Source organism: Adiantum capillus-veneris, chromosome 13, assembly GCF_014529385.1.
Source record: "Adiantum capillus-veneris isolate H3 chromosome 13, ASM1452938v2, whole genome shotgun sequence".
Lineage (NCBI taxonomy): Eukaryota > Viridiplantae > Streptophyta > Polypodiopsida > Polypodiales > Pteridaceae > Adiantum > Adiantum capillus-veneris.
Window position 1 is genome coordinate 111449280 of NC_140943.1, and position 12349 is coordinate 111461628.

Consider the following 12349-nt stretch of genomic DNA (forward strand, 5'->3'; position numbering starts at 1 on the left):
AGAGAGAGTAACTGAAATGAAATGTGATATTAAATGTCTTCAAAAGGTCAAAATGATCGATAAGACAAAACTAATACAATGCTTATGGGTCTAATCCCATGTTCGGATACAAAATTAAAACGAAGTAAAGTGAAATACTAAAAAAACTAAAACTAAAAGCCTAAAAACATCATAAAATCATCATCGTCATCATCAATGCTTGAGAATTCTCGGCAGAAGGCGTTTCGAAGAAAGTATTGCATACATTGCTGAAGAGCTTCATCAATGTACGCCTCTACAAGTAGCCGTGCCGTCGTGTAAAAACTTTGTCAATGTCCATCTCTGAAGACAGTCGTATTGGGAGAGAGAGAGTTGATTGTTCACCACCGCATGAGAGAGAGAGAGATCGGAGATGTTGCATGTAGGCAGTCTAGGTATATCAATCTCTGCTTTTCTAAATGTTCCCGTCTTTTGCAAGGTATGGGGATTGCATGAGACATTATGAGCCACCATGTGACTCATATCGTTCGCGACGCCATGACTATTCTCCACAGTATTCTCCATATCATAGCCAGAGGCACGATCGAGATCGTGGTAGATCACCGGTTGATTCACCCTATCGGAGCCTAAGGCATGGCTATTCCAGGGCTAGGTCTCCATCTTGCTCACCTTATTCACAATAGGAGTGCTGTGCTTGACAGTGGGTAGCACTTTTAGGTGAGGAAGTGATTTGTGGGTCTCAAGTGGGTGTTCCGCAGTCTATGGTGATAGGAAACAATTTAAGTTTTCAAAAGTTAAGCACAACTGGGTTGTTTGTGGACTGGCATTGTTGTTGTCGGGATGCTGTGAAGACATTTTCCCCTAGTCCTTGGCAAATTGGGCATACCCGTTTTGTCCTCACCGAAAGTCACTAGTTACTTGCTTATTGTATCCTTTGTTCTATGGTAATGGCAAAGTAGTTACTTTAGTCTTTAGTGTGATGGAGTGAGGGAGATGATTGGTGGATCTGTAGCCACTCTGAGTAGTACGAATGACACCAGTTTGGGTTCTTGCATGGCGGTTGGTGTCCTGTGAGGATGAGGACGGCCGAATTAAATTCGTGTGGTTATGGTTGCGAGACCTCAGGTATTCCAAGTGGTTGAGGGTTGGCGCCCTGGTGGTCGGGCTGCAATTTGATGAGAGAGGGAGAGAAAAGAGAGATCGCACAACTGTAAATTGCAAGAGGACTGCATGGAGGCTAGAGTGAGTGAGAGGAGAGGAATAGATAGAGAGAGATAGGATGGGGTGCTGGCGCCAAGAGCAAGCGAGAGAGAGAGAGAGAGAGAGAGAGAGAGAGAGAGAGAGAGAGAGAGAGAGAGAGAGAGAGAGAGAGAGAGAGAGAGAGAGAGAGAGAGAGAGATGGAGATGGAGAGTTGGTTGGTGGTGTGCTCTTTGTTGCCATGGTGAAGACCACCATCGTCTGCTGTTGTCCATTAGCAGTTGTCGACCGTGCTATGCCCCGCATGATGAAGTAGCTTCTGATTTCTTGGAGTTGGGTCGCATTGTGAAGGTGAAGATAACAAAAAAAATTAATGATAATAATATATTAAAAAAATTGCTTTCTTCCCTTACTTCAAAGATCCTTTGGGGGATTGGGACTCTTTGCCCCTCTTCTTAGCTTCACGCTCTCTAGCTCCTTTGGAGATCTTGAATCAACTTAGCTTCACGCTCGAGCTCCTTTAGAGATTTTGGATCTTCCCTCTATTATTTTGATAAGCAGAGAGATGCTATCTTAATAAGCATAGAGATCTTGAGGCCCTTTGGGTTTGGTCATTTCAACTCCCCGTTGGTTTATAGGTTTTCATCATCTAGATTTATGAGATCTCATTGATTTTTTTGTGTGGATTTCACCCTTCTTCTTCTCCTTCCTTCTTCTACTTCTCTAAGACTTACTAATATATGCAATACATACATATATATGTCGCCCATGTATGAGGTACATTGTATGCATCCTATTCAATTGATCATTGCAGCCAAATACACCGCAAGTAAGCGGCTAGTTAAAACTAGTCATATGATCATTTTTACTCACTAAATAGAGAATCCACAGTAATAATTGATACCAACACTCTTACCGCTCTCACAAAATTAGTAATAATTGTCTTTTCACAATGATCAATAACAAAATTTAAGTCCAAGGTATGCATAACTTATCTTTAATAATGTAAGTCTCCATAGTCATGTTCATTGCAAGCCCAAGAGCATAGTCCACGCTTTGATACCACGGCTACAAACGGATGGGAGAAGGCCCTGCAAAATATACAAATAGAATACAATTGATGGTAGATTCAACAGATCCACATACCTGCTCAATTGTGTACGCAAGGAATCCATAGCAAGTTTGGCACGAGAGAGACAGAGGGCGAGAGAGAGTAGAAGAGCACGTGCAGATGCGCCTCCGAGAGTGGAGTGCCACACTGGCACGACAAGAGAAAAGAGGAGACGAGAAAAGAAACACACGAGCACTGGGTGCAACCTCTCCCCATGCAAGAGTAAGCATTTCTCTCTTGCACGCATTTTATTTATAGATACTTTAATGCTCAAAATGAATACACATTGGCCGGCCGGGCATAAATTGCCATAGCTTGTAATGAGCACTTGAGTAATAAATGTACATAAAATGTGATATCTTTGCCTCACCTTAGCTTATCTACTATCTAACTGTGCTAGAGCAATGCCTACTACACAGCCTTAGTCTACAAGGTACACATAATACAAATCCTAAATTCCCTTATCCATAACAACATAACATAGACCTATAAAACATTCCCACAAGCTTAGCTGGAATGGGAGAGAAGTGTCAAAGTCGCTGATGTGGAAGCGTAGAGCAATGGGAGAGAGAGAGAGAGAGAGAGAGAGAGAGAGAGAGAGAGAGAGAGAGAGAGAGAGAGAGAGAGACTACAAAACCAACCAACCTTGGCAATAAATTGATACAAATACAGTGGGGCCATTTGGTTGCATATATACCCCACCTAAGTAAATTTCCTACCCACACTTTGACAAATAAGTGAAATAAATACCTAGATGCCAAAATAAATATTGGGATCACATTGGACGGCTCACTTGAGATCCCATAACTTTAACACCCTCTCTGTAGCTCATAGTGGACATAAATAGTTAGACCAAGTCGATGAAGAAGCTACCATGGATAGCCGAGCAATAGCTCCTTGCTGGATACACCTCGCATTTGCTACCCTCAACTTTGTACCTTAAGAGAATGTCATCTCGAGCATTGGATACTTGTAAAAAATTTGAAGTGTAGACCACACTACATCCAATAATCCCATTTGTGAACTGTGAACACATCACGTCCAAAATACTCAAAGATATTGAACTTCGAAGCACGTCATGTCCAGAATCTTGCCAACAAAAATGGATTGGTATACTCATCCATAGTGTTTTAGATACGTCTGATTGGTTCCTTGCCAGATGCATGTGCCTTGAACTTTGACCCACGGGTTCAAACACTAGTAACTTAAACTCCCACATGAAGGGGATCGGGGAGCACCATAGACGGAGAGTGAGAGAGAGAGCAGGAGAGACACACACGATGTGGGTGGGGAGACTCAAAAGAGTGAGCAGCCCCCTATACACTTATGCTATGTATAAGGTATACAAGTCAGTGGGCGCCCAGACTCTGGGCGGCCGGGCAAGGCACAAACGCCTATATCCCAACAACCTCCCACTTAAAGGCGACTGTGCCTTTAAGCAAGAGAACGTAGTCTAAAGACTACAAAAGGCGAGAGAAAACTGCTCTCAACCGATGCCCACTAGCTAGCTGTGATCGTGTGCATCCAGCTGTCCTGCTCCCGTGTAAGTCCATACACCACCAGATGTACCACACATGTACTGCAAGTATGTACGCAATACCTGCATATCTCCCTCGTGCACTATGCCATCATCAGTCAACAAACGACTGACAACCCCAACTGCAAATGCTCCCATTGCAGATGCGATATCCGGCCTCAAGATCAACATCTCATACATGAGACCACCGAATGCCGATGCAATGCTAGCGGGCCCTGCTAGCTCTACGGAGCATGCATCAACATATATATCCCTGGCAATAGGCATCTCTGACTGACAAGGCGTGTCAGCCACATGCATCTCCTGACTGTCCGCAAAAGACGCATCAACCTGTCGTGCAACCTCAGAGCAAACCAGCTGCTCTAGGTGTCTGCTGGAAGACATATCCTGCACAACTATATCCCCATGCTCACTGTCGAGCATAGAAAGGAATGACTGCATAATCGTTGACATCTCAGTCTCCTCTGCAATCATCCACTGCAAACATGACCACTCAATCTGCTGTGACTCACTAGAGCTCTCATGCTCTAACTCCGTATACATAGACTCTTGCACAACGTCCTCCTGACGTGACTCACTAGAGCAAGACCGCTCTACCTGTCTATCCTGCATAGAAGTATCTCGCACAACTGACTCTCTGCTTTGCTCAGTCCATGCAAAGCATGCATGTCTGACTCTGTCACCTCTCTGTGTGACTGCTCAAGTCGTGCCCCAACTGTGTGCACAACGAGCTCACTACTCTGCACTCCATGCAAAGTACCCTGCAACCCATGAGCAAAAGAGACTCGCCTGCTCTCTCGCTCTCTACCTGGCTGCATGATCACAGAGACAACACCGTCTCTCTCGTGATCCACATGCAATGGGTAACCTGTACCACTTCTGGCACCTCTCGCAATCACTAGCGAACCCAAATGCATCACAAAATCTCGCTCTCGTAGCGAAATCTGACATCCACAATCTCTAAGCTGACCAATCGAGATCAAACTCACTGTCAAATCTGGTACATAGCGCACATGTCGTAACAAGTAAGATGCACCACTCGGTAATGACAGTCTCACATCTCCTGCACCTGCTATCGCATGCACCGATCCATCGGTCAAACGTACACTACCAAGCATCCTGCTAGAATAGCTACAAAACCATTCACGATGCGGCGTGACATGAAACATAGCATCTGCGTCTAGCAACCACTGCGAAGGGAGTTCACTATCCACATGTATAGCATCTCGTGCATAGCTCAAAGTAAAAGTGACATCCCCGTCACTAGTATACTCCGACACTACATCTGCATCAACTGTCAAAGCAACTGAGTCCATGGCATCACTACATACATCTCTGAGACTGCGATGTCGCATACGACGAAAACAGCGCCGTCTAACGTGTCCAGAATGACCACAATACCAACATGTCACCTGTCGGCGTGCTCGTGAATGTACATGTCTCACACGAGTCCGTGATGACTCAGATCTATCATACATATCATGTAATCTGCGCCAAAGTGCTCTCGAAGTAGTCTCATACATAACAAGAGCATATACAAATTCCGCAAGGTGAAAAGAGAGCGTAGATAGTGCCATCTCCTCTAGCTCCTGCCACTGATCGTCACACATGTTTGAAGGTCTACCTGCATCACCACTCAATGGTCGATGCAACCCTCGCTATGTCAATGCATCAAGCATACACTCTCTCCATGCCGCAAAGTCTGACCCATCAAACACGCGCATCTGTGAGAGGTCACAATCTGATCGATCACCTGTCTCTGCCATGAGCACAATGTAGCAAACTAGAAAGCAAAACCACCTCACCAACAACACCTGGAAACTGTCTACCAATATGGCCAGAAACACAATGTAAAACCTGTGAGACACACTCCAAAATAGAGCTCCCGCAATGTCAATACAAGCCTCACCTGCTCTAGTATCACACTGCAATCTGTGAGCTAATCACCAAGCCCACACTGTGCGGTATCGATGCATACACACGCACAAATCTCCCACCTGCAGAGAACACCGCACGCAAATGCTGAGAGCAACCCGCAATCTCTACCTAGATCGCATAAATGATACGCATAAAACTCCTGGGAAAATTTCGCCAGAGTTTCGACGTACAATGGCTATCAACACAAAATAACCATTGTCCTGCAAGCTCAATACAATGAGCAATCAATGCGCATCAAACTACACTCAACATACATGCATAAGCTCTGCAAAACTATGGCAAACAATGCTCGAGATCACAAGACTCTCCCACCCGAGAGCAAACCACTGTCTCAAGCAAAGAAAGATACAGAACTCCTCACTCTTGCGAGAGTGGATACAAAAACACAAAACTGTGTCCAAACTGACAAAACCTGTCAAAGTGAGAGTAAACACTCGATCACAAACTATGGCGAGAATCTGGGAAAAATTCGACAGAATTTCCCCTGAAAATCGAGCAAAAAACTCAAGTACAATCTCTACCATAAACCATAACACTACTCAATGCCAATGAGTAGAAATGCCAAAATGGCTCCACATTTTCACATACAATGGCAATCCGCACTCAACGTACATGAACGGAGTGACCGCGCATAAGCAAGCGCCAAAAGATTTGCAATCCGGAAACTTATTCAATGCGAAAACAATGCTCTCAAGAGAGCTCACAAGCACTTGAAAGTGCTCGCCAAAATGCATGTATGATGGGCATCAACCATGCGCCATAACCATATGCAAACCATTCGCAAAGACCATGAATCCAAGCACAAAATCACTGCCAAAGTATCCTGTGAAAACCAGTGAAAGAGGCTCCACCTGTGTGCTCCAAAAACCTGCGTCTCTCAAGAGACCGCCTCGATGGTGTGTAAATGCCTCCGTACTTCGTTGCCCAAGTCTACCAAAAACCCTCAAACCACAAGCTTAACACAAGCTGCAATTGCATCTTCAGCTCAGAATTTATGCACTCAACTTCAAGCATCTCCCGTGCTTCCAAAAGTGCATCAAACTCGCACACAATGCGACAACAGAAAATCTGGAATTTCTGTATACAGTCAGTCTGAGCTGAATATCAGCAAAACGGTGAGGAATTTGCAAAAAGTTTCTTTTGCAAAGTTGTAGACCATGTTGAAACGGATGGCCTGCGTAGATAGAATTCTCAGATCTGCATTCTACAAGGAGAAAAACGAATCTGAAAATAGTGCTGTTGCGCACACAGTTTTTAGGGCAGCACCTTCACTTACACACAATCTTCCACACTCCTTTCTGAGCTTCCACAAGAGCATACATCACTCTCAACTGAGCTCACAAGCTCCCATTGCATTCTCACAAAGCTTCCAAGCTTTCTTAATCTCTCTACTGTCGAGAGCTAGCGAGCTATCGCCTCGAAGCTCTCAAAGCCGTCGTGCTCTCCGCGGTCACCATAGCTTTGATACCAATTGAAGGGGATCGGGGAGCACCACAGGGGGAGCACCACAGACGGAGAGTGAGAGAGAGAGAAGGAGAGACACACACGATGTGGGTGGGGAGACTCAAAAGAGTGAGCAGCCCCCTATACACTTATGCTATGTATAAGGTATACAAGTAAGTGGGCGCCCAGACTCTGGGCGGCCGGGCAAGGCACAAACGCCTATACCCCAACACCACACAAGGGTGGTCCAAATTATTTATAGGGAGCACTGCTTGCCCCTCTCTGCCACTCACAAGCCTCTCTGCCACTCACAAGCCTCTCTCTGGCATTGAAGCTAGTGGTGGCATAAGACTCATGACTAGAAATATGGCATTGTGGCCACCGAGGTCGCCACCACGTGTGCCATGCTGATCTCCTGTGTCAATTATTTATCACCATTATCTCTGTCAAGCTTGCCTTTGCCTTTGTCTCTTTGTGAGTTCCTGCTTTTGTCTTTGGCTTCAAACTCCTGAGCCAAACAAAGTGTCATGTCACATTTATAACAACAGATGTCCGACCTCGTGGATATTGTGATAGCTAACTAAGTATTGGTACTGCCGTCCTTGTAAAGCTTGCCTTTGCTTTTGCCCTCTAGAGAAATTGTGCATTTGCTTTTGGCTTCACAATCTTGAGCCAAATAAATTGATGGCTTCCTTGAGAACTTTGCCCATGCATAGGCCTCTAATTGGGAACTAATTGATGTAATTTCCATAGCCAATAGATGGTGTTGGTTATCACTATCGTTGGCACTCAAGCAAGGGGGGGGCCATGTTGCAAGTACTAGATTTGAAGATATTAATGGGTTGTCCTTATCACACTCCAAATAGGCCTCTAATAATCCAAGCCTTGCTAGCATGTTAACCAACATGGTAATCTAGCTTTATATCAAGTTTAAGAAAGGAGCTTACTCTGTAGAAGACTCGAAGACAAAGCTCAATTCAAGGCTCAACCATTTAACTAGTCTGAGGACCAATGCAAAAACATATTAAAACCTATTGGGCATTCCCCCCCATATCACATTCGTCAATGTATAAATATTGATATACTCAAAACATAACTATCTATATACACAATACGAATTTGAAGTTGAAAGTTTTAAAAAGTTTGTTCCCTCCAGTATTTCCAAAGCATATACAGACATCCTCTAGTGATTATTCAATTAGGCTCTTGTTGTGGATTTGCTAGCCCATGAACAAACATGATGAACTCGCTTTTTTTTCAATTTAAGAAGGAAACTAACTTTGTTGAAGAAAGCTCAACTCAAAGTGAACCATTTAACTAGTTGGAAGACCAATGCAAATATAGGTTAAAACCTGTTTGCCTTTCCCCTTTCCGTATGTGGGTTATTTTCACAAGGCCATTTGGACTGCTACAACAACTCTTAAACTAGTTCTTGGAAATGGCGAATACTCTTAACGTATTGTTCAACAGGAGGACATTGTCCATCTTTTCTACTTGTGTCCAACTAATAAGGCATGTTTCTATGTTCCTCACAGCTTGTTCGAGGAGATGCATTCCTTCCCTACAAATAGAAGGAAATTTTGCTTGGACAGTGCATTGGACTTGGCACTACATTTTGGTATGCCTCAATGAGTATCATCTCCTAGGGAATACAAAAACAAAGAAATGTTAAAGGTGGTCAGACTCTACCTCCTAAGAGGACCTTTCTTGTCTTTAATTGTGCAGAATTAAAAATGGGGTTAGAGAAGCTGTTGATGAAGATCTTGTGCATATGGAAAATTGACTTAGAGAAGTTGCATGAAGATCTGATCTGGCTCCAAAGGAATAACAATTAGCAACCTTGTTGAAGATACTATCAACCTTGTATTCTTCCAAGAGGATGATCATGGTTTAGGGAATGAGGGTGTTTACACATCGGGTGCCCAAGCTTGGACATGCACTTTGCGAGCTGAGTTGGAAGCTAGGCGGCGCAAAAGGATTCGATCCAAAAAGGAAGCGTTGGGCTGCCAAGCTCCCTTGCCCAAACTTGGATAGAGTTGAATGTTGGTGTCCTGCACAAAAGACAAGAGCTTCAACCAATAGGCCACGTACACTTGATGCCCATATTGTACAAATTTATAATTTAACAAAAAGCTTGATCTCTTGGTGTGCAAAGGGTTGCCCGCCCATCTTAAAAGGAGATGGGCAAGCGCCTGTTGGTGTGTAAACTCTGTGAGAGCTCAACTTAACAATTTCTAAGAGTGGATCTTTCTCATGCACTACGTTATGGTATCCTTCCCTTTATGATACCAATCAAACAACATATGATGTATTCTCGACCATTATTATGTCTGCACCACAACAAAAAATGAGAAAATCGTAGATGCCTCCGTAGACTCTCTCTCTCTCTCTCTCTCTCTCTCTCTCTCTCTTCTGGAAGTAGATACACACTCTCTCTCTCTCTTCTATGGAAGGCGATGACTGCTCTCTCTCTCTCTCTCTCTCTCTCTCTCTCTCTCTCTCTCTCTCTCTCGCGTGCGTGCACGTGCAAGCATATGCTACGAGGCGTAAGGTGGGGCATGTGAAAGAGGAGGACTGCAAGCCTGTAGGAGCTCTCTCTCTCTCTCTCTCTCTCTCTCTCTCTCTCTCTCTCTGACAATCGGTCTCTCTCCCTCTCGCATGCGACGCACGACGTCTGCAAGCTTAGAGGCTTTGCTTGCGATGTGACACTGAGTGTAGGGTTGCTCGCTAGAAGAGCCTAAGGCTAGGTTTATTTTTTTTTTCTTTGAGGGGGGGGGGGGGGGGGGGGGGGATGGAGATTTCATTTCACGCAAGCCATTATATTACGATTTACTTCTCTAGAAATGGTCAATATTGATAAGGGCATGGTCACGCGAGGCTTAGTAATCTGTAAGCCTCGACAAGTCTGACTAGGGCAGGTCCGACATGAGTTGGAGGTGATGAGGAGCAACAAGTAGTGAGAGAGAGTGAGGCGCATCAAGAGAGAGAAAAGGAGCGCTTATCGGCAAGTAATGGGCATAGTTTGCCTACTATATCTTTTTATGCATAGTTGCAACGCTAGGCCGGTCAAAAGCTGTGTGCTGTCAGAAATGGTCGGCCTTGCTTACGGCGAACTAAGCGTCGCGTGACCATAGCCTAACAGGTAGGCTAATAAGCACGCACGAAAACCATTTCCGTTTCTGTTAAGGCGGGAAACTAAGGCGGGAAACTTGAACCGTATGCAAGCTGCTAGTGTTGGATCAACTTATATCTGCGGACGGACAGCAAAGAATGGATGCCAATTTTGGCAGAGACATAGCCAAGAAGAAACGCAAGGGAGCTGATCAGGTCCGCGTCGCTCCTTCTCTTTTCACCACAGCTCTAGTTACAGATTTATCTGTCAAGCATCCACCAGCAACGTTTGATCATCCTTCTAATTGGTATTTGTACCTTGTTTGTCCTTAGCTTCCTGAAACTGTAAAGGTCGATTGCAAGAAGCCGCAGGAAGAGGCACATCATGGCTTCGCCACCGTTGAGGAAAGCACGGAAAAATGTGAAGCAGACGATAGCGAGCAGAAAGCTGCCTTGCAGGAAAGAGCCATGTCTGCTGAAATGGAGGCCAGCATCCAAGAACTTCGCCAGAAGATTGACCAATTCACGCAGCAGGTGTGGCTCTTTTCATGAATGCTTCGGGGTTAAGTCGTTCCTTCATGCATGCTTGTTCTTTTAGGTGAAAGTATCCTTGACGGTCCTATGCGATCACCTTTTCTGCACTCCACTCCTGAAAGTAATAGTTTGGTAACAAGCAAGTTCTAGATGCTGCCCGTCTGCCTTGTAACGCGGTTTTTCAGCTCCCTCTTCTCGAAGGCTTTCTGTTATTTTGAAAGTTTTTTATCAGATCGCTGGCAATGGGTGTGAATTGGAGAACCCAAGCCTACTTCAAACGTGAAAACAGTTTGATTTCTGCAAAATTGGACTCCTTAATTTTTCCTGCTCTTTATATGGTGTCGGTGAAAGCCTCAGCTGGACAGAAGCGGTGTTTGTTTGTGCCGTTATGGATTAGACTCATTGCAGACAAAGCAGTAATTTGTTTGACATATACAAGAGTGAACTTTGACAGAAGTCTAGCCCATTCATTTGTGGGTGCTTAGTAGGTTCTATCTGAGATCTTGCAGTCACCTTTGGCACTGCAGAGCTTCCTTACACATAGACATGAGTGCCAGCTGTTTGCTGGAAAACATGACAACTTTGCGGTCATCACCAAAGGGCTGCTTGATTGGTTATTCATGCTCTACGATGAGCTGTTTTGCAACATGTTTGACTTCATATTTTGTGTTTCTTTGCTCACAGGTTTCAGGACTTTTAGAGTCGGTAAAGGCCTTCTTCATTGAGACTTCAAGTGCCTTTGAAGAGCGTATTGTGCTGTATCCTTCACCTGTCTGCTTAAAAGTATGCTGTTAACTACTGATCAAATCAAATGAACATAAACACCTCTTGAGATCTCTGCACGCCAGCTCACATGATGTGTACACATACCGAGCATTGATGGCAATTTCATTTGGCGGGACCCTTAACAATTTTCAGACTTCATCAAGCTCAAATTGATAAATGGGAGGAGGAAATAAAGTTGCTTGGAATGATTGACTCAGAAAATGAAGAAATGAACTTTCGGCTGAGCAATGCCCAGGAACTGCTAACTTCCATGTGAAACACTGGCGGCATCTAAAGCATGATTTTCTTCTGCTGCAGATGCACAGAATGTAAATAGTTGCTTGATCAAAGGGAAAATACTTGATACTTACGAATTAAATGGAGGGCCTCTCACAGCTAGGGTTGTACGAGCTCTTAATTTTTGATACCTGGCTTATGTATGTATTTGTGGACGATAATTAGCTGCCTGCTTAGCTAAATTTGAAAATATGGTATAAAGCCAGAAACAATGATGCAGAGGGATTGGATTACTACATACCTCCAGACCCGTGTGTGGTGTACAAGGATAAATTAATAACATGTCAATGTAATGTTAATCATCGCCCATGTTAGTCTAATGTGTTCTTGTTTCTCAACTCTCTTAGCCATCGCAAATGAGTATAACTTCTCTCATTTTCCTACGCTTTTAACCTCTATGAACTTAAGTTGCCTCTGCATTCAATTATAGCTTCCT

General features: G+C 44.2%; 1 protein-coding gene across 2 annotated transcripts; it reads left to right on the forward strand.

Annotated features, from left to right (window-relative positions):
* Positions 1-10216: 10216 nt before the first annotated feature.
* On the forward strand, positions 10217-11986 carry LOC147444653 (knotted 1-binding protein). 2 transcript variants are annotated; one of them, XM_086527913.1, is made up of 5 exons: positions 10217-10348; positions 10432-10533; positions 10651-10851; positions 11536-11609; positions 11770-11986. In XM_086527913.1, exons 2-5 carry the CDS (start codon positions 10477-10479, stop codon positions 11891-11893), a joined length of 456 nt encoding a protein of 151 aa, XP_086384039.1. In that variant the 5' UTR covers positions 10217-10348; positions 10432-10476; the 3' UTR covers positions 11894-11986. The 2 variants fall into 2 exon arrangements, with proteins under 2 accessions (XP_086384039.1, XP_086384038.1); XM_086527912.1 differs by lacking the exon at positions 10217-10348 and having other exon boundaries at positions 10366-10533.
* Positions 11987-12349: the final 363 nt, after the last annotated feature.